Consider the following 23,185-nt stretch of genomic DNA (forward strand, 5'->3'; position numbering starts at 1 on the left):
GGTTCGCGTGAAGTTTTCCTTTTAGCGCCCCGGAGGGAACCGTGTGGCGGGGGTCCGTGCATTTACCGCCCCCGTTCTTGCCCCCACCCCCAGGATGTGCAGTACATGTTTGGCATCGTGGGCATCCCAGTGACCGAAATCGCCATCGCCGCCCAGCAGCTGGGCATCAGATACGTGGGGATGAGGAATGAGCAGGCGGTGAGTATGGACGCTGGGAGCCCGGGGCACAGGGTTAATGATTAATAATAAAGGCAAATACTCCTGGCAGACCCTCGGCGCTTACGGCGATTCCAGCACGTGACACGTGCCAATCACAACCATTTCACGAGGCAGGAACTATGAATCCGAGTTGACAGGTGAGAACAGTGAGGAAGACTCGGAGAGCTTAAGTAACGGGCCTGAGATGACAGCTGTTACGGCGGAGTCGGGGTTTGAACCCAGGAATCCTGGGTCTGGATTCCTTGCTCTTAACCCTACTATACACTCCTGTGCTCTGCGAAGTGTGCCAGCATTGGGACAGTTTCCGTGCCCGAGTCCGGGTCCCCTGTCCTTCACTCGCACAACTACCTGTTACATGTTTATTTCTGTGTATTCTTTCACTGGGTCTGGTTTCCCTCGGAGCCTGTGAGCTCCAGGAGGGCAGGGGTATCGTCTCTTCCTGACACATCTGCATCCCCTAGGGCCGTGGTCGGCAAATTGTGGCTCGAGAGCCACATGCGGCTCTTTGGCCCCTTGAGTGTGGCTCTTCCACAAAATACCACGTGCGGGCGCGCAGGTACAGTGCGATTGAAACTTCGTGGCCCATGCGCAGAAGTCAGTATTTTGTGGAAGAGCCACACTCAAGGGGCCGAAGAGCCGCAGTTTGCCGACCACTGCGGGGGTTCCTGCACGTGGTGGGTACTCAGGGAGTGCCTACGCTATGAATGGGGGAAGGCCAGGTCTCATGTCATTAGCAGGTGTCCCTGCACTGCAAGGTGACGTATTGCAGATGGCCCAGCCGTCATTAGAACTCAGGTGTCCTAAATCCCAGGCCAGTGTGTGTTCCACCGCATCACGCTGCCCCCGTTCTTAGAGGCTTATTTGGAAGCATGAGAAAAGAAGCTAGGACGTTTTGTCAATCCCGTCCCAGTCCTTCCTCTGCCAGTTCAGCTTCACCCCTTCTCTCAGAAATGCTGGTTTCCAGATCAAGAATCTACTTCTGAGGGGGGTGAGGGCATGAGTGGGAGGGGGGTGGGGGCATAATGGGGGGATAAGGACACATGTAATACCTTAATCAATAAAGAAATTTAAAAAAGAATCTACTTCTGCAACGTCAGTCATCTAAAGCTAACTAGTCCTGCTTTCCACTCCCACTGCTGCCCTCTAACTCTGGCGCTTGCCACCTCTTTCCCAGACAGCAACCTTGATCTCCTTAAGTGGGGCCCTTCCTCTGCCCTCAGATTTGAGTTCCTGCAAAGCAGGAATCGTGGTTCATTTCTTTGTCCTCATAGTATCTGGCTTGGTTAGGGCTTTGGCATGATGTGGCTGCTTAGTACATTTTTTATTCATTGAATGACATTCCTTATTTGTAAGACTTGAGAAGTGTAGTGCGTTTTTAAATCTTAAAACGAATAGGTCTTGAGTTTGTGTTGCTTCTACCTTCTACTTTTCTTAGTTGGAATAACATTCTATTTTTTCATCCGTGTGAGAAGATGGAGCTAATCACCTATTAATAGGACTTATATTTTACTGTTTTTCCTAGTGGAGGGATGTCTAGTTTCTTTACACAGCACGTATTTATTGAGTGTGTACTATATACCAAGTGCTGTGTTACTTACCCTTGGGAGATATAATGAAGCACTGAAGTTTAGTCTTGATCTTCAAGTTGATCACAGTCTGGGAAGGTGAGAGCAAGACAGCAAGACACACTGAAAACATTTATGTAGTATAGTAACTTAGAATAGATATATGTATAATGGACAGAACATATAGAGGGTGACCAGCTCTCTTTGAGTAGGACAGAGAAGATTACCTGTGGAAGCAATGTTTGTTCATACTGGTCCATCAAGATAGCTTAAAGGCATGATGGCCTGTAAGCCTGGATATGGAGGCTCAGGGGAGGCTGTAGAGAGTCTCTAGTTGGAAAAGGAGTGTGGAGTTTTTTCAGTAGGCACTAGGTGAGACTGTAAAGATTTTTATAAATAGGTGGATAACATAGTTAGATTTGTACTTCAGAAAGATAATTTTGTGGCAGTGTAGAGTATGTATCAGAAAGGCAGCTTGAGCCCAGCTGGTGTGGGTCAGTGGTTGAGCGTCAACCTATAAACCAGGAGATCACAGTTCGATTCCGGTCAGGGCACATGCCCAAGTTATGGGCTTGATCCCCGGTGGGGAACGTGCAGGAGACAGCCAATCAATGATTCTCTCACATCATTGATGTTTCTCCCTCTCCTTCTCCCACTCCCCTTCTCTCTGTGCTCTGAAGTCAATAAAAAAAGAAAAAAAAGAAAGGCAGCTTCAAGCTTTATTAGTCCCCATAAGCTTAGTTGCAGGCCTCCTTAGGTCCCAGGTACTTTGTTGAACACTGGATATGGAGATGGACAGTTCCTGTCCTTGAGGGGCTTATAACCTAGCTGTGGAGATAGACACAAACAAACCGTTTTATAATAATGTGGTAAGTACTGTGATTGAGATAGATCCAGGGTGCTGTGGAAGTCCAGGAAACGATACCCTGCTCAGCCTAAGATTTCCGAGGTTTCCTGGAAGAGAGGATGCCAAGCTGTCGTGAAGGATGAATAGACATTAACCAGCTAGGAAGGGGAGGACAGGCTCTTCTGGGGGTGATTCCTAGGTTTGGGCTTGCTTGACTGACTGGGTGGATCATCGTGCCACTGACTCAGATGGGGAATACAGAGGGAAGAGCCAATTTGAAGAGAAAAGGTAATGAGTCCCGATTTGGACATAATGAGTTTGAGATGCCTGTAGGACATTCCCAATGCATGTGCCCCTCAGTCAACCTGACTTTTTGCAGCAGTCAAAGGAAGACTTAACTAGAGAATGTGAGAACAAAAATACAAATTACTAGGATCACGAATGAAAAAGGAGGCATCACTGTGGACCAATGTGTTGAAGAAGAAATCACAATGGAAATTTTGAATTGAATGATAATGAAAAAATGCCATTGCCAGCCCAGCCAGTGCACCAAGAAGTCACCAGTTCAATTTCTGGTCAAGGCAGATGCCTGAGGCTACATCCCCTGCAGGCAGCCAATCCATGATGCTCTCTCATTGATGTTTCTTTCTCTCCCTTCCTCTCTTTATAAAATCAATAAAAATATATATTAAAAATGTGATACCAAACTTGTGGTAGCTAAAGCAGTTCTTAGAGGAAATAGTTTCAAAAGAATCTATTAGTAAAGTAAATCAAAAACCAATGCTGTAAGTTTACATTTTAAGAAGCTAGAAAAAGAAAACCAAATTAAACCCCAAATTAAAGGAGTAAAATAATAAATAAAAGAGCAAAAATAAATGAAATAGAAAACAAATGAACAACAACAAAAATCAGTGAAGTCAAAAATTGGTTCTTTGAAAAGATTAATAAATTTGATAAATCCCTAGGAAGACTGATGAAGAATAAAAGAGAAAAAAAACACAAATTACTGATATTAGGAATAAAAAAGGGCACATTTCTATTGATTTTGAAGATATTTAAGCAATTGTAAGAGGATATATTTTTTATTACCTAGGAGATTTATTTTATTAAAATCTACTTAGACATATTTAAGCATGGATTTTTTTTATCACATTTATATATATAAAAAGGAAAATAAAAGCAGAAATTGATTAAGGTATTCCTAAAATTTCTTTTCATTTAGAGCCCTGGTCCTCTGAATCATGTATGTATCTTTTAATTGTGGTTAAAAAATCATATAAAATTTACCATCTTAACCATTATTAAATGCATGGCTCTTAACCATTTTTGAAGTGTACATTCACATTGTTTTGCAACAGCTCTCCAGAACTTTTTCTAGAGAAACTGGAACTCTGTACCCATTAAATAACTCCTCATTTACCCTGCTCCCATAGCCCCTGGCAACCACCATTCTACTTTCTGTTTCTGAATTTGACTACTTTAGATACCTCATTTAAATGGAATTATACAGTATTTGTCCTTTTGTGGCTGGATTATTTCACTTAGTATAATGTCTTCAAGGTTCATTCATGTAGCATGTGCCAGGACTTCCTTTTTTTAATTTTTATTCTCACTTAAAAAATTATCTTTATTGTTGAAAGTATTACAGATGTCCCCTTTTTCCTCCCCATTGACCCCTTCAGCTCCACTCTGGTTCCCTTCCCAGGCCTTGCCCAAATTATTGTCTGTCCATGGGCTATTCTTATATACATATAAGTTTATTGGTTAATCTCTGCCCGCCACCTACCCTTTCCTTCTGAAATACATCACTCTGTTGCATACTTCAATGTCTTAGGATCTTTTTAAAAAATATATATTTTATTGATTTTTTACAGAGAGGAAGAGAGAGGGATAGAGAGTTAGAAACATCGATGAGAGAGACACATCGATCAGCTGCCTCCTGCACACCCCCTACTGGGGATGTGCCTGCAACCAAGGTACATGCCATTGACCAGAATCGAGCCTGGAACCCTTGAGTCTGCAGGCCGATGCTCTATCCACTGAGCCAAACCGGTTAGGGCAGGATCTTTGTTTATCAGTTTATTTTGTATAAGAGGATATTATGAATATCTTTTTTTAAAAATATATTTTATTGATTTTTTACAGAGAAGAAGGGTGAGGGATAGAGAGTTAGAAACATCAATGAGAGAAAGACATCGATCAGCTGCCTCCTGCACACTCCCTACTAGGTATGTGCCCACAACCAAGGTACATGCCCTTGACCGGAATCGAACCTGGGACCCTTGAGTCTGCAGGCCGACGCTCTATCCACTGAGTCACACTGGTCAGGAAGAGGATATTATGAATAAACTGGATCATATGGGCAAATTCCTTGAAAAACAAAAACTAGATTCAGTATCTAAACCATTATTTGAAATTTACAGGTAGAACATTATTTGTTAAAATGGAAAGTTTTCCAATTCCTCCTTTACAATTAAGTTCTAGTCTCTTACTTAATAATAAATTATTAGCCATAGCCGGTTTGACTAGTTGGATAGAGTGTTGGCCTGTGGACTGAAGGATCCTGGGTTTGATTCTGGTCAAGGGCACATACCTTGGTTGCAGGCTCGATCTCTGGCCCTGGTTGGGGCCTATATAGGAGGCAACCAATCAATGAGTTTCTCTCTCATCGATGTTTCTCTCTCTGTCCTCCTCCCTTCCACTCTCTCTAAAAAATTCAATGGATACATATCCTTGGGTGAGGATTAACAACAACAAAAAATAAATTATTACACATGTACTTACTCTAAGGATCCCAATATGCTCAAGTCCCAGTGTTTTTTCTTTGTAGGCTTGTTACGCTGCCTCTGCGGTTGGATATCTGACAGGCAGGTAAACTAAAGTCTTTGTTTTATTTCTATTTCTTTTCGAGGCTGTCTTAATCAGAGGTTCCTAAAAAAATGCTTTATAAATGTAAAATGACAAAATGAATTATATGAAGATAACTTTTCCTTGGTGTTGTAAGCTTAGAAAGTCATCTAGGATAAAGCATTCAAATTCAATTTTAAAGAGTTGGACAGAACACTGTATTTCAGAATTACTTACAAAGATCAATTGACATTATATTTACTTGTTAAGAAAAATTTTAAAGACACTTCATTTTTCCATTCACAAATGTCATCAGCAGTCAAAATTTTACTTCTGTATGTAGTCAACGTGACTTAACCAGATATAATAAGAGCAAAATGTGAAGAGGTTAGTGAAACACAATGTGAAGATGATAGGTACCTTATTTCTTGCATGAAGACTAGTATCTTTCTCTTGGTTTTTTTTTCTAATTCAAAAAATGTTTTAATAATTGTTATACCAGTTGTAGAAAAGACCTATATGCCCTTCCTTTGAAGTCCAAGAATGTTACCATGTTTCACTGTAAGTGGTATGAATCAAGTATTGCATTTGACCTATTTTTAATAAAACAAATTGTTTTGCTTTTAGGCCGGGAGTATGCCTTGTTGTTTCTGGCCCAGGTCTCGTGCACGCCTTGGGTGGTATGGCAAATGCAAACATGAACTGTTGGTAATTAGATTGTTATTATTGAAAACATTTTCTTAAGAATGTCAGTGCATGATTTTACATATGGAGCAACTGCTGAACTGGGGTGGGAAGACTTGGAATCAAGTGCTTAAGAGAATGGCTTAGTAAAAATTAAATTAAGAAGAGTGTTAGGAAGAAAGTTTTAAAACTCTCAGTAATTTGTTTATCTAGAAATAAACACTGAGTACACACGCGCGCACACACAGGTGTGGGCAAAAGTAAGTTTACAGTTGTTTGTATGAAAAAAGACATGCAGGTTATGATTACTGCAATAGCTTTATTAACTGAAAAGAATGTCACAATGGCACACAAAAAAAATCACCCAAAACCAAAACACCTACTTTTGCCCACTCCTGTATATCTGTAAATGTATTTGAATGTGTGTGTAGTTCTCTTTAAGTGAATAATTATTTTGTAAAGATCCCAGATCAGTATGCAAGAATGTATTTAATTCTTCATCTTTTCTTACCTAATTGGGAAGACAGTTAAAATTAAAATTTTTATCTTTCTTTGACCTTGTCCTTAGTCCCATCTCTGGTACTTTACCAATAAGATCATGTTAAAGGGGGTTATCTTTTCATCAATTCATAAAGTATTTATTTAAAACTCATTATAAAAAAATGTATCCTCCTCTTAATCCTGAGAATAATAGGAAGGGCATAAAAATTCATTTTATATTGCCATGCCTAGAGGTTTAGTATCAGCATCCAAAAGGGGTGGAGGAGAGAGGGGCGTGGAAGAAAAACATTTACTATAAATTTCAGATTTTTCTGAAACTGAGGAAGGGTTCTCTCATATCAGGTTATTTCCTAAGTCTTTAAATCTACAGTTTTTAAGGGAAAATTTAATCCTCATTCTATATCTCTATTTTTTAATATTCGTTGAGTGTTTAGTATTCATTGGCCACTCTGCTGAGTATTTTACAATTTGAATTTCAGGCCCTTGATTGTGATTGGTGGTTCCTCTGAAAGATGTCAGGAAACAATGGGAGCCTTCCAGGAGTTTCCTCAGGTACCCACCTCTAAGATTTTCCTCTCGAGTTTAGTTACACAATTGTACACTGTTAAGATTTGTGGAGAAGAATATTGTATGTCAACTATAAATTTTAAATTAAAAAATGCAAAAAGATTTATGGAGAAGAAATAAAGTCCTGTTTACAAAATAAACAATTCAAATGAAAGAGAGTTACCTGAGGTAATTTAAAGGTAAAATTCCTGAACTATAAGACAATTTCAATGTGGATATTAGAAAGCTTAAGCTCTGCTTAGGAGCAGTCTTCTAAGAAATACACCTTTTCATCAGGCTTTTAAACTAAACATAGGTTCTCCAAAGAGTCAAGAAAATATAGGAATAAAAATAGTTTTTGCATTATGCCTCTCAGACTTTGGGGAAGTAAAATGTTGAGAGGAAAAATCCTACTCAAATAACTACCAGTAGACTCTGGATAAGTTCATTTTTATTTTGGAGGGCTAAAGGGAGGTATTTGAAAATTTTTAAAAACTTGAAAGAATTTGTCAATGAATGCTACAAGTTTAAGAATTGTTGTAGAAAGCAAATAGGTGAGAGTGAATGATAATTAACACTTAAGATATGAATATATTTGAGCATTTATAGCACAAAGTTAAAACCATTAGGCAAACTGTGTTGGTAAATTAGGAATCATGAGAACTTCAAAATATAAACATATAATTTTGTATATGATTTAAACTAGATCTTGATATAGATTAATGAAAATGTTATATTTTTATACTCTTGAAAGGAAATTGCAATGGTAGATAATGACAACAGTTTTTTAGAAGATGCTGATATATGTATTTGAAAAATAAGTAGAGCAGATAGTTATGTAAAAGGAAATTTAAAGTTACTACAAAAACTTTGTAGTTGAAAAAAAAAGCAGAAGATAATATCCATTACAAATATTTTTCCCAAAAAGGAAAATAATAGAAGTTTATTAGATGAAATTAAGAGTTTGAAAGGAACGATCCAAATATCTATTTCTTGTGGAAATACTTAAAACTAAACAACATGATTATGAACAGACTGAAAGTTGGAGAGTAATCTTAATTCTATCACACTTGTGGGACTAAGGTTACCAATCATTCCGTAGATTTCATACCAAGTATCAAGAGAAACAGTTTCTGTATAATACTTCAAAGTACATTAAACAGTGAAAACTTAACACTACTGAATTTATATGACCCAAACAGCATACCAACTAAATTGAATATTCCTTGCTGTGGAATTTCTGGGTCGAAGGATATACTCATTTTAATTTTTATAAGACATTGTCAACTTCCCTTGTCATTTTTACTCTGACCAGCAATGAGTGCCTGGTGCTTTCCTTTGCTATGGTAGATGCTGTGTATTATATAAGTTTTTTATTTTTGCAAATGAAAATGGTGTCTTGTTTGATTTGCTTCCTGAATCATACTGAGGCAGAAATTTGATTGTGCTTTGCATAGGCTATTAAGAAATAGTCCAGGTAATGCATAGTCTCCATCTTGCCTTGGAACATGAAAGTAATGACTTAACATTTTGTCTTCCTTCAGAAAAGTAATGTGATCTGTGAACTGAATTTTAAGTGATTTTCTTTTTGCATATAGGTTGAAGCTTGTAGATTATATAGCAAGTTCTCTGTCCGGCCGAGCAGCATAGAAGCTATTCCATCTATTATCGAAAAGGTACAGTATTTAATTATAAGTCCTCCAAGTCAACTGGTTTTTCTCAGTCGCTCATATCTGTGTTATTTTTATTCTCAATTGAATGAGTACTAATTTGGAACATATTCACATAGTTAAAAATGATATTGTTAAAGAGCTGTATACATTTTAATATTTACTGCCACTGTATTTAATTATAGAAACAAATAAAATAAGTCACTTTTGAAAAACAAACTTTTTCCTATACTTTAGTTTTTTTGATTATGGAAAAGTAAAAAAAAAAAAAAAAAAAAGAGATATAATAGAATCCTGAGTGCCCTTTCTCTTATGCTATTGCAAGATTGTTTTTGAAAATTAGTACTCGTGCATATAAAACCATCTCTTAGTTGATTAAACAGCATATTATAATTTTAGTTTACCAACTTAATTTATATGTGAAGTTACATTTGAGCTTTTTCAATACCATGTGTTATAGAAATCATTTGACACATGTTACAACATCACAGTTTCTGCAAACTGCCAAGTCATAGGATTAGGAAGCAGGTGAAAGTGCATGTTATGAATATTTGGCTGACAGAGCCGAGTAGATAATTTCTAAGACTAAAGTGTAATAGAATGTCAATTTTAACGGTCTAAGTGAATGTTCACTTCCTTATCTTTCTCCTTTTAAACAAAAATCTCTTTTAAAATACAATTGATCCTTGAACAACATGGGTTTGAATTGTGCCAGTCCACTTGTATGCAGATTTTTTTCTTTTTTTTTTTTTTTTTTTTTTTTTTTTTTTTTTTAATTAAATCTTTATTGTTCAGATTATTACATTAGTTACTCTTTTTTCCCACCATAACTCCCCTCCACCCAGTTCCAACCCCACCCTCTGCCCTCACTCCCCACCCACTGTCCTCATCCATAGGTGCACGATTGTTGTCTAATCTCTTCACTCACCCCCACACCCCTTTCTTCCCCCCCCCCCCCAAGAATAGTCAGTCCGTTCCCTTTCTATGTCCCTGATTCTATTACAATCACCAGTTCATCAGATTATTTGTTCACTTGATTTTTAGATTCACTTGTTGATAGATGTGTATTTGTTGTTCATAATTTGTATCTTTACCTTTGTCTTCTTCTTCCTCTTCTTACAGGATACCTTTCAGCATTTCATATAATACTGGTTTGGTGGTGATGAACTCCTTTAGCTTTTTCTTATCTGTGAAGCTCTTTATCTGGCCTTCACTTCTGAATGATAGCTTTGCTGGATAAAGTAGTCTTGGTTGTAGGTTCTTGGTATTCATCACTTTGAATATTTCTTGCCATTCCCTTCTGGCCTGCAAAGTTTCTGTTGAGAAATCAGCTGACAGTCGTATGGGTACTCCCTTGTAGGTAACTGATTTTCTTTCTCTTGCTGCTTTTAGGATTCTCTCTTTGTCTTTTGCTCTTGGCATTTTAATTATGATGTGTCTTGGTGTGGTCCTCTTTGGATTCCTTTTGTTTGGGGTTCTCTGCGCTTCCTGGACTTGGAAGTCTATTCCTTTCACCAGGTAGGGGAAGTTTTCTGTCATTATTTCTTCAAATAGGTTTTCAATATCTTGCTCTCTCTCATCTTCTGGCACCCCTATAATTCGGATGTTGGTACGCTTGAAGCTGTCCCAGAGGCTCCTTACACTATCTTCATATTTTCGGATTCTTTTTTCATTTTGCTTTTCCGGTTGGGTGTTTTTTGCTTCTTCGTATTTCAAATCTTTGACTTGATCCTTGCGACCCTCTGGTCTGCTGTTGGGAGTCTGTATAATATTCTTTATTTCAGTCAGTGTATGCTTAATTTCTAGTTGGTCCTTTATCACAACATCGAGGGTCTCATTAGATTTCTTGAGGATCTCACTACATTTATCGGCGGTCTTACCAGTCTTTTCGAGGGCTTCTAAACAGTTCTTTAAAGATCTTAAAAGTGTGGTTTTGAACTCTATATCCAACAGTTTGCTTTCCTCCAATTCTGTCGTTTGTGTCCTGTTTCTTTGTCTCGGCATTTTTTTATGCTTCGCTGTGTCGATAGAGTGCCTTTCTGTGCTAAGTGTCCCAATTACCTAAGGTAGACACTCTTGGTGCACCCCCTTGTGGGCTTTGTGCACAGTCTTGTTGTGGTTAAGCCTTGATTGTTGTAGTTATCACTGTGAGGAATTGACCTCCAGGTCAATTGGCTGTGAGAATCAGCTGTGTCTGCGGTGGGAGAACTTCTGTGCTGGAGACACCCCTCTGGGGCTAGACTTGCTTTGATGGGGCTTTGGTGCTCACTGAGTCTGCCTCCTGAGTGTGTCTTTTATGGTTCCACGGAGCTTAAAGCTGGATGGTCCCACTCTGACCTCTGGGCTTCCTGGCTCCTGGATCTCTAGGGAGGTGCTAATCTAGCCTTTGCCTGAGGCTATCCAGCAAAGCCTCCCTGCAGGGCTTGGGCGGGGCGGGTCCCACGGGATCAACAGGGCGGGGTTAGCAATTATGGCTGCTCTCAGTCTTGCCCTCAGAGGCTCTGCTTCTCAGTGTCCCAGTAGTCGCTGCAAGCCCTACGGAGAGAAAGCTGCCCTAGGGTTCTGAGCGATGCCAGACAGTCCCGCTTCTCCCGTATGAGTCTGGGTCCTTAGAGACTCGCCCGGAACTGGAGCTCAGAGCCTGAGACTCCCTCCCGATTGAAAACAACCGCGCCCTCAGCCTCCAGCCCGCTCCACGCACACTCCGAACCTTAGTATTTTACTTCAGCACTGTGCCTCCTCTGAGCCTCGGTATGCTTTTCTCTTTCCTCCTAGTTGTAGAACATCCACTCAGCCAGCTTTCCTGTGGTTCTGGATGATGTCCGTTCCGTCTTTTAGTTGTATTTTTGAAGTGGTTGTTCGAGGCAGCAAACTCCCGTGTTTACCTATGCCGCCATCTTGGTTTCTTCCTCTGATTCTACTTTTTCTATGCAGATTTTTTTCAATAAATACTGTACAGTACTATAAATGTATTTTTCCTTCTTTATGATTTTCCTAATATATTTTTTTGGTTACTTTTTGAATACAAAAATATGTGTCAATTGACTGTTTATGTTATTGATAAGGTCAACAGTAAGCTATTTAGTAATTAAGTTTTGGGAGAGTCAAAAATTATACTTTTTTATTGCATGGGGGATCGGGGTCCCAACCCCCGTATTATTTAAGGGTCAACTGTATATAAAATTAATAGAGGGTACTTCAAATTTAATTAAAATGGTTTACTTCTCCAACTAAGGATATACAGAAAAATTAAAACTGTTTATTTCACAATTTTAATTTATCTTTGAGTAATAATAAGGATTGAGATTTTAAAAACATTTTCTTCTATTTGTAATAAATTTAGGCTGTAAGAAGCAGTATTTATGGTCGTCCAGGTGCTTGCTATATTGACATACCTGCAGATTTTGTGAACCTCCAGGTGAATGTGAATTCTATAAAGTGAGTAATAGTTATGCTAGGTTTTTTTCTTAATTGTATTATATGCTTATAATGCTTACCTTGAAAGAAATTTACTTAGCAGTTTATAAGTTAATCTTTTTTAAAAAAAATATTTTTATTGATTTCAGAAAGGAAGGGAGAGGCAGAGAAAGATAGAAATATCAATGATGAGAGAGAATCATCAGCTGCCTCCTGCATACCCCATGCTGGGGATCGAGCTTGCAACCCAGCATGTGCCCTGACGGAATTGAACCATGACCTCCTGGTTCATAGGTCGACATTCAACCACTGAGCCATGCCGGCTGGTATAAGTTAATCTTCATTTATCTTAGCTTTTAATGATTTAGTAATTAAGCTGAATCCTAGTCAAAGGGCTTCTTAATTAAAATGGTATTATTTAGTAATTATTTTGGGGGTTAATTACTAAATAAAATACTTGGAGCTTATTTGAAATTATTCTTACAGTACCCATAGATAATACATTCTCATTAATGTAGTATAGCCACTTAGAGTCGTTATAGTATAAACCAAGAGATGAGGAGACAGTTGAAAATTATTAGAACTCAACATTAAAAATTTTAGTCTGTTTCAGTTATTTAAAAATATTTCAACATCAAATGTTTATTACTTAAATAAACACTGAGTGAACAGGAAGTGTAAAATATTTTTCATTGGCATCTAAGTCACCCCTGGTACACTTGGGTATGTGTACTTGGGTTAATGAATTACCCTGGGTACCACTTAGTACATTCCTGCTACCATGGACCAAGTGGCCTCCTAGTGACCAAGAGAGAAAGTGGGCATTTCTGTACACTCAGAGGTTTCTAACTGGGAGAGTCAGAGCAAAAGGACATCTATTCTGCATAATACCTGAGCGTGATATTCAAAATAATATTGGGCAGGGGAAGGAGAGATGAATCTCAGGTAACTTAACTCTGTAAGCTTTCTTTAAAAAATCTGTAAAGATTTGAATGTCTTTTTAAAAAATTTTTGTATTACAGTGCCCAAGTGTTGAACATTATGGTGTTTATTAATCAGAATAAGTGAAATAAAACACTGAGGACTTGATGTCCAGAATTATTTAACTATACAGTTTTAATATTTATTTTACTAATATATATTATGCTACTGAAATCTTGACTTACCCAGTGAGTGGAAATATAGTAACGTAGTTAAAAGCATGGACTTTGGAGACAGAGAGACCTAGTTCAATCCAGTCTCTGACCCCTGGGCAAGTTACCTTACTTTCTGAATTTTTTCCCCCCAATGGTGCAGATAATAGTAATACCTAACCTCATTGTTTTGAAATTTAAGTGAGAATAAATGGCACACAGTAGGTATATTTAATAATATTAGCTTTTAGGATGTTTTTACTATTACTATAACTACTACTACAATGTAAAGCCATTAACTCAAATTTCCTGTCAGCTTGTTTGACTATTAGATGATACTAGTGAATAACTGTTAATTTACTAGATGTGGTAAGGATATTATGTCTACATAGGAGAAAGTATCTTTTATAGCTGTATGGGGAAGTTTTTAGTCTTGATGCCTATAATTTAAAATCGTTCAGGAAAAGAAATCTTTATATGCATGTTTGGGTGTGTACGTGTGAAGCAAATGTGGTAAAATGATAGTAGTTATTGAGTCTACATGCTGGGAATATGGAATTGTACTATTTTTTCTTCCTTTTTATATATTTTATATTTTCACAATACATTTATAAGTTGGTCTCTTTTAATTAACAGAACTCTTTATTTCCAGGTACGTGGAGTGCTGCATGCCACCTCCTATTAGTATGGCTGAAACGTCTGCTGTACAAATGGCAGCATCTGTTATTAGGAATGCCAAACAGCCCCTTCTTATCATCGGGAAAGGTAGCATTGAGTGGAACTCTAAATCTTGCTGGTTTTCGAAAGAATGCTGATTCTGTTTTAAGAAGTTGTCTTCATTATTAACATCTACTTTAATGTTTGAAATTGGAATAAGAGTTCTCTTCATCCAATATAGCATTACTTATTAGTTTTGAAATCATAGAATTGTTGTAGAATGCCTATTCTTGTCCTTTGAAGGGATTATCACCTATTGCATTTCTTTGGTCTTATGAGTAAAAATGCGTTTTTTTTCATTGTAAAATTTTTGTGGTTGTTAGTCCTCACTAGAGGATATTTTTCCATTGATTTTTTTAGAGAGAGTGGAAGGGAGGGGGAGAGACAGAGAGAGAAACATGGATGTGAAAGAGACACATTGATTGGTTGCCTCCCGTATGCTGACTGGGGCTGGGGATCAGGCCTGCAACCAAGGTACATGCCCTTGACTGGAACCGAACCTGGGACCCTTCAGTCTGAGGGCCAACACTCTACCTACTGAGCCAAAACCACCAGGGCACAAAAAAATTTTAATAGAAAATTTTGGAAACTCTAAAATATTAGAAAGAAATCCCTTCATTCAAAAACACATTTTTAATAAGTAGTACTTTTCTATTGCTTTTTGGATTGTATATTTTATATATTGTGATCATATTCTATTTAAGTCATTTAACACTATAACATTTTTTTCATGGTCTTAATTTTCCTCCCCTAAATTTAATTTTTAATGTCTACTTATGTATATACTAACACTTTACTGGCAGATATTTAAATCTTTGCCAGTTTCTGTTTGTTTGTTAGAATAGCTGTGACAAGCATGTTTGTGCATAAAACTTTTTCCATATTTAGAATATAAGACAGATTCCCAGAAAGAGAATTAATTAAATTAAAAGATATTCATATTTTAAGAGTTTTGGTGCATATTGTCAAATTGCTTTCTCCTAAGGTATTATACCAATTTATACTCCTTTCAGCAGTTTATTATAGTATCCATTCTATGTTCTAGAACTGAGCAGACTATAAATTACATATGACCATATTAGTTAATTGTCAACTACTAAGGAATTAACTACATAGAAACTAAAAATTACTTTAATGGAAATGGTGGATAACATAAAAAAATTGAAGTCAGAGCTGACTTGAATGCAGCTATATGATGTAATAGCTCTCTGATCTTGGCAAATAAGTGCTTTGAGTCTCAAGTACCTTACTTATAAAAAAGATATTAACTATCTCAGCAGTATTGTTACAATTAAATAACACAACAAATAGAAAAAGTTCAGTGGGTGTTAGTTTTCATTCTTCCTCTAACCAGTATTCATGAGTGATGATAAGGCCGGGAGTATAGAAAACATTTTTGAGGTAAACAGAGAAATAATGGTCCCCCTACCTATAGGGAAGTAGACCTGGTAACAAATATGCAGTATACTCTTAAATGGTGTGTGTAGAGGTGAGGTGGCTTCTCAAGGGAAGCAGTAGTTGGCTCATGGAGTTAGTTGGTTTGGACAGACTACCCAGAAGAGATGACACTGAGGTTACACCTTGAAAAAATGTTTGATAGGTCCCTTAGTGGACAAAGGGAACAAGGGCAGTTTGGGAAGAGAGAACTGGGTGGGCAAAGATACTGCGGTAAGAAGGAGAAAACAAGGAAACTTTCTGGATGACAAAAAGGAACTACTTTTCCTCCTATATGTCTGAGAAAAGATTTTTCTAAGGTAATTTTTTTTTTAATCCTTGCCCGAGGACATGCTTAGAGAGAGCAAGGGAGAAAGAAAGAGAAACATCTATGTGAGAGGGAAACATCTATTGCAGTGGTTCTCAACCTGTGGGTCGCGACCCCTTTGGGGGTCGAACAACCCTTTCACAGGGGTTGCCTAAGACCATCGGAAAACACATATATAATTACATATTGTTTTTGTGACTAATCACTATGCTTTAATTATGTTCAATTTGTAACAATGAAATTGGTGGTCATCACAACATGACGAACTGTATTAAAGGGTCGCGGCATTAGGAAGGTTGAGAACCACTGATCTATTGGTTGCCTTCCATACATGCCCTGACTGGGGAATGACCCCACAACCCAGACACGTGCCCTGACTGGGAATTGAACTGGCATCCTTTCGATGTATGGGACAATGCTCAACCAACCAAGCCACTCCAGTAGGGCTACGATAATTTTATGAGGAGAACGTTATATTGAATCTGAAGGTACACTATACTATTTACTGGAATTCAGTAGAGGATTGTAAGTTCTGAATATGGAGTAATATTCTACTAGCCCTGAAAAAGAGTATAAAACAAAGTGGATAAAACAAAATATAGTGGCCTTGATGACATTAGAAATGAAGTCATCCCTATATTCAAACAGTGAGTTTGAAATGGGGCATATGGCTATTCTGTAGGCACACACGGTAAAAACAAATGCTATGTAGCCCACTTGGGTTAGCCCTGTTGCAGTCACACTGTAGAGCCCGTGAAGAGATCTATAGAACTTTAGAAATGTGTGCCCCTTGTTAGAATGTCCATGCCTAGACTAGGAGATTGCAGTTCATATTAGCTGGTAGCAATGTGTGAGGTTAGAGAGAGCCTTCCCCTTGGAGGGCAAAGTCCTTTCTTAACTACTTGGGCCTACAAGTAAATATAGTATGTTCAGGGAATTGTGAGTAGTAATTCAGTAGTACTATAGCATAGAACAGGCAATTGAGAGCAGCAAAGATGTGAGGTGCAATTTTTGTTAGCATCCTTTAGGAAAATTGAGAATTTTTTTTTAGAATATATTTTTATTGATTTCAGAGATGAAGGGAGAGGGAGAGAGATAGAAACATCAATGATTAGAGAGAATCATTGATCAACTGCCTCCTGCATGCCCCACCCTGGGGATCAAGCCCACAACCCGAGCACATGCCCCGACTGGGAATCGAACTGTGATCTCCTGGTTCATAGGTCGACATTCAAAGAGAGCCATGCCGGCCAGGCTAGATTGAGAATATTATTAGAGAAGAAACTAGAAATATAGCTTTTTTTTTTTAATCCTCATCTGAGGATATGTTTCTATTGAGTTTAAAGAGAGAAGAAGGGAGAGGTATATGCTCTGACTGGGAATCAAACTCTTGACCCTTTGGTGGACAGAATGGCGTTCCAACCAACTGAGCCACACTGTCCAGGACAGAACTATTGCTTTCTTAAACATTTTTAAATACCAGAGATAAAAACTATAATCATTTGTTTTGAGTTTAAGCCTGTATAAGCAGGAGAAAATTTGAGAAGTTTTAAAAGCAATTTCACATGAACTGTTTTAAGGGTCAGAGTATCTGTAGCTTAACTGACTTGTCCAATACATTTGCATTTCTTATAGGTGCTGCTTATGCCCATGCAGAGGAGGGAATCAGGAAATTGGTGGAGCAATGTAAATTGCCATTTTTACCCACCCCCATGGGAAAGGGTGTTATCCCTGACAATCATCCAAACTGTGTAGCTGCTGCCAGATCCAGGTGCGTAACATTCCAGATTTTAATTACTAGTAAATAGAGGCTTGGCAGATTTTAGGCTAATTTAAATTATTATGTGACTTTAATGAATCTAGGAGTTCTGAAATAATCATGTAATTTTAAACATACCTGTTTATTTTTAGACTTTTCAGCACTTTTAAGATATTGTTCACTATCTCCAGAAACTTATGATTTCAGATGAGACATTTGCAGTCATTTGAATCATTGTTTCCCTCTATGTAATATGTTGTTTTTCTATGTCCGCAGTGAAGATTTTTAAAAAATATATATTTTATTGATTTTTTACAGAGAGGAAGGGAGAGGGATAGAGTTAGAAACATCAATCAGCTGCCTCCTGCATACTTCCCACTGGGTATGTGCCCGCAACCAAGGTACATGCCCTTGACCGGAACCGAACCTGGGACCCTTGAGTCCGCAGGCCGACGCTCTATCCACTGAGCCAAACCGGTCAGGGCAAGATTTTTTTTTATCTTTGGTTTTCAGCAGTCTGATTATGATGTGTCTGGACATGGTTTTCTTTTGGTTTATCTGTTTAGTGTTTTCTCATCTTCTTGAATCTGTAAATTGGTGTCTTTGACCAAATTCGGAAAGATTTTAGTTATGATTTTTTTCAAATATTTTTTGTACACCAATCTCTTTTCCCCCTTTTGGAATAATACAGATATTAGCCATGTTGATAATGTCCTATAGGTCCCTGAATATCTGTTCAATTCTTTTTAATCCTTTTATCTCTTTTATATTTTCTGTTTGTCTGCTGAAAACTTTTATTTTTCTATGTATTTCAAGAGTATTTTTGTTTACCTTATGTAACATAGTTATAATAGCTACTTGAAAGTCTTTTTTACTAATGCCAATGTCATCACAGAATTAGCATCTATTTATTTTATTTTATTTTTTTAAAACATATATTTTTATTGATTTCAGAAAGGATGGGAGAGGAAGAGAGAAAGATAGAAACATTAATGATAAGAGAGAATCATTGATCGGCTGCCTTCTGCACACCCTCTACTGGGGTTCGAGCCCACAACCTGGGCAAGTGCCCTGACCAGGAATTGAACCTTGACCTTTTGGTTCACAAGTCATTGCTCAACCACTGAGCCACGCCGGCTGGGCTCATTATCTTTTCTTTTGAGAATTGTTCACATTTTCCTATTTGTGTGTGTGTGTGTGTGTGTGTGTATTAATTTTGGATTACATCCTGAAATTTTGAATATTATGTTGTGAGATGCCAGGTTGTATTGAATCAACAATTTCAAGGGTTTATTTTTCCACTTGTAGTTTTTATCAATTTGTTAAATTGGGTCCACAGGACCAGTACAGTATGTGAAGATAGCTTTTTTGAATATATACTTGAAATTATAACCGAATTTCTGTGAAAAATAGGCTGTACCACCAAAGAAGACAAAAGCAAAAAAACAGATTCTCTATGACAAAAGATAGGGAAAAAGGGAAATAGCCAAGAAGCAGAAAAGAAGCTAAAAAAAAAGAAAAACCACCCACAGCAATTATGATAATAAATTCTCCTGGAAAAAGACAGAGACATTCAGATTGAATGAGGTAAACAAAAAGAAAGCAAGGGTGGCTATATTAATATCAGTGTGGATATAAAAATAATTTAAAAATTAGAAGTTATATTGACAGAAATAATAAGATTTATAAAATAAAACTATTAGAAATTTACTTGGTATAATTTTTAAAGCAGTTCAGAAATGTGAATCAGTCATCTTAAAAATATATGCTTCTAGGAATCAGTATGAAGTGTGTACTAAGATTTAATAGCCCTGGTTGGTATGGCTCAGTTGGTTGAGCGTCATCCAGTGCACTGAAAAGTCTCAGATTTGATTCCTGGTCAGGGCATATACCCAGGTTATGGGTTCCATCACCAGTCAGAGTTGTACAGGAGGCAGCCAGTCTATGTTTTTCTCTCTCTTTCTCTCTCTCCCTTCCTCTCTCTAAAATAAAAGAAAACACACACACCACATTTTATTTTTAATTTAAGCATAAAATGTGCAACCCAGTACTATTAATAACAAAGAAAATATCCAACAATCGAGAAAAGGGTTAATAAATTTAATATATGTGGTCAGCAAAACATGTAGCCTTTAATTGAATTTAAGAAGAATTTAATGACAAAGGAAAATGTTTATATAAGCAAAAGTGCATGAGACAGTATTAAATAAGCTCAACTATGTATCAATATACTTGCATGGAAAAAGAGGCTAGATGAAAATAATGCCAGGATAGTAATAATAGTTTATAAGTTCATATTATTATTGGGTGCTTTTGGTTTTTTTCTTGCTTTTTCCTGCTTTTTCCAGATTAGCCACAGTGGACTTGTATTAATTTTTCTTGCTTTTTCCTGCTTTTTCCAGATTAGCCACAGTGGACTTGTATTAATTTTTCTAATGGTAAAAAGTAATAAATGAAATAGAGTATAGATACAGTCTTATGGTAATATTTTCCTACTTATTTCATCTTTTGTATTACTATTTAAATAGAAGGACATCATAAATTATTTTAGATTGAAAGATCAAATTTACCATAGAAGCTGATTCTGAAGACTAATATAAGTTCCCAATTATTTAGACTTTTCCAAATACTTTAGAAATTAATCTTATATTAATCAAATAAGAAATATGGATATACTTTTTGTGTCATCAGAAATTTTCTTTTTAATAGGGCTTTGCAATTTGCTGATGTAATCGTGTTATTTGGTGCCAGATTAAACTGGATATTGCATTTTGGACTGCCTCCAAGATATCAGCCAGATGTGAAGTTTATCCAGGTACCCAGAGAAGACAGATTTAAAGTCAGAGCTATTTGTAGTTCAGTGTTCTCCCTCTCAGCCATTATAGCTCTGCTCTCTTTTTGGCTTTTATAAAGAACCATTTCTCTTTTTATAACAGTAGAATTTTATACATTGTCTAACATAATTACAGGTACCAAAGCAAGCTGCCTTTTCAAGCCTATGAAACAATGTACCACTTTACTTCTAACCAAAAAACCTTTCAAAATCAAGGTTTAAATAGTTTGAAAAGCATAATTTGCCTCTCCTCAAAGTTCAAGTATATTTAAAGGTAGGCAAAAGAGATTTAAGTAGGATGGTAGATTAGAACAAAACATTTAGCATTGTTAGGGATTGAGTTGTTATTTTAGATACCCAAACTTTTAGATATCTTTGGTTAGAAATCTCTAAACAATGCTGCTTTAACCTATGTCATTAAACAGAGTGTTTAGAATATACTCTTGATGACTCTTGTATCGTTATGACCCCCTTTGTAAGCCAGATTCCTTACTGGTGTAGAAAGTACTGCCCACATGGTGGCATGCAAAGCTGTTCACCCTACACAGATTGGTATGGTATTTGATGATCCAGCTACCATTGCTATCTTCTCCTTATTTACCTTTTACTTAAGGAATCAACTTCTTATAGTCCATTTCCCCCTAGGGCTATTGAGAAACAAAACTACAAACAAGCAAAATTTGGGTTGTACCTAGAAAATGCTGCCACTTCTTTGATTGCGCCTCTTGGTTAGAGAATAAAGTGCATCCCCTTTGGGTTGACTAAATTAGTCCTCCTGACAGAAGCTATTTTTACTTGCCCAGGGCCAGCCAGAAATTGAGCTTCTGAGTAAATGGAAAGTAGCCATGCCATGCCCTACTAGTGATTCTTTTCTATTTTTTTTTAATATAGTTTATTGATTTTTTACAGAGAGGAAGGGAGAGGGATAGAGAGTTAGAAGCATCGATGAGAAACATCAATTAGCTGCCTCCTGCACACTCCCTACTGGGGATGTGCCCACAACCAAGGTACATGCCCTTGACTGGAATCGAACCAGGGACCCTTCAGTCTGCAGGCCAACGCTCTATCCACTGAGCCAAACCGGTTAGTGCTCTTTTCTATTTTTAAAAAAATACATATTTTCATTGATTTTTAGAAAGAGAGGAAAGGAGAGGGAGAGAGAAAGAAACATTTATATGAGAGCAGAACATGGATCAGTTGCTTCCTGCACACACACCCCCCCCCCCCCCCCCAACTGGTGGTCAAGCCCAACCAATTGAGCTGCACTGGCCAGGGCTCTAGGAGTGATTCTTGAAATGTGGTTCCTAGTCTTGACCAGTTTGGCTCAGTGGACAGAGCGTCGGCCTGCGGACTGAAGGGTCCCGGGTTCCATTCCGGTCAGGGGCATGTACCTTGGTTGCGGGCACATCCCCAGTAGGGCGTGTGCAGGAGGCAGCTGATTGATGTTTCTCTCTCATTGATGTTTCTAACTCTCTATGCCTCTCCCTTGCTCTCTGTAAAAAATCAATAAAATATATATTTTTTAAAAATGTGGTTCCTGGACCAGCAGCATCAGCACCACCTGGGAAGCCCCACCCAAGGCCTATTAAGATCAGAAACTTTGACGTGGACTCTTGCAGTTTATAGTTTAACAAACCTACCAGGTGATTCTGATATGTGCTGAAATTTGAGAACTGCTCTAAATAGGAATTCCAGTGTAATTAAGTAGAACCTTATTGATTAGATTCAAAACTATAATTGATCAAATCACATGTATTTCTGTGGGTATAATGGAACAATACCAAAATCCTAGAATAGAATTGAGGAAAGATGATGAGGTTTCTATACTAGCCATGAAACTCATGTAGTTCCATGGATTTTTACTTTTATTAAAGAACTTCTTTTTAAAAAAATATTTTTATTGATTTCAGAGAAGAAGGGAGAGGAAGGGAGAGAGAGAAAAAAAACACATCAATGATGAGAGAGAGAATTCTGTACCCCCCTACTGGGGATTGAGCCTGCAACCCAGACATGTGCCCTGACCAGGAATTGAACCATGACCTCCTGGATCATTAGTCAACACTCAACCACTAAGCAACACCGGCCAGGCATTAATGAACTTCTTGAACATCAAATCTTCTTTATCATGTTACATAAAGGAGTAGGCAAAAGTTGGTTTACAGTTTGTATGGAAAAAGATATGCAGGTTATGATTATTATAATAGCTTTATTAACTCAAAAGAATATCACAATGGCACTGTGTACTGAGGTATAAACTCATAAGTGCTCAAATTGCTGGCCCTCATTATTTACACATGCTTGTAGTCTACCTGCTACACTCAAGCATACTTTGCACAGAGTTCTTACCTACTTTGGCCCACCCCTGTATACATAGCTCATTTATTCAGCCTTAATTGACTTCTTAAAGAATTTAAGAATAAACATGGCTTGCTCCTCAGTCTTATCTCTTTTTAGATTGATATCTGTGCAGAAGAACTGGGGAATAATGTAAGACCTGCTGTGACTTTGCTAGGCGATATAAATGCAGTCACTAAACAGGTAAGAGCTTTTGCCTGGGTTTTAATTTACGTGGATTGGTCTTTAGAGAATAGTCAGTTCTTTAAAATGTTTCAATCTTGATTCGCTTGATGACAGGTCTGATAACATCTATTTTAAACAAAATTTATAATGGAGGATTTTTGTTTT

The 23,185-nt window shown here is 37.5% G+C and overlaps 1 protein-coding gene across 3 annotated transcripts in view; it reads left to right on the forward strand.

Moving 5' to 3' along the window:
• Positions 1–23,185, forward strand: part of HACL1 (2-hydroxyacyl-CoA lyase 1) — a 55,552-nt gene that overhangs the window by 505 nt on the left and 31,862 nt on the right. For all 3 annotated transcript variants that reach the window (XR_011473682.1, XR_011473681.1, XM_070433365.1), the window contains exons 2-11: positions 94–198; positions 5,462–5,502; positions 6,106–6,186; positions 7,143–7,215; positions 8,808–8,885; positions 12,223–12,317; positions 14,082–14,194; positions 17,544–17,679; positions 20,377–20,482; positions 22,955–23,038. Coding sequence is in view for 1 of the 3 variants with exons in the window: in XM_070433365.1 (XP_070289466.1) it covers positions 94–198; positions 5,462–5,502; positions 6,106–6,186; positions 7,143–7,215; positions 8,808–8,885; positions 12,223–12,317; positions 14,082–14,194; positions 17,544–17,679; positions 20,377–20,482; positions 22,955–23,038 (912 nt within the window). In the remaining 2 variants the exon portion in view is untranslated. The remainder of the gene's footprint in view (positions 1–93; positions 199–5,461; positions 5,503–6,105; positions 6,187–7,142; positions 7,216–8,807; positions 8,886–12,222; positions 12,318–14,081; positions 14,195–17,543; positions 17,680–20,376; positions 20,483–22,954; positions 23,039–23,185) is intronic.

This window comes from Myotis yumanensis, unplaced genomic scaffold (genome assembly GCF_028538775.1).
Source record: "Myotis yumanensis isolate MYYU_CA2020_CCGP unplaced genomic scaffold, mMyoYum1.0.hap1 SCAF_14, whole genome shotgun sequence".
Lineage (NCBI taxonomy): Eukaryota > Metazoa > Chordata > Mammalia > Chiroptera > Vespertilionidae > Myotis > Myotis yumanensis.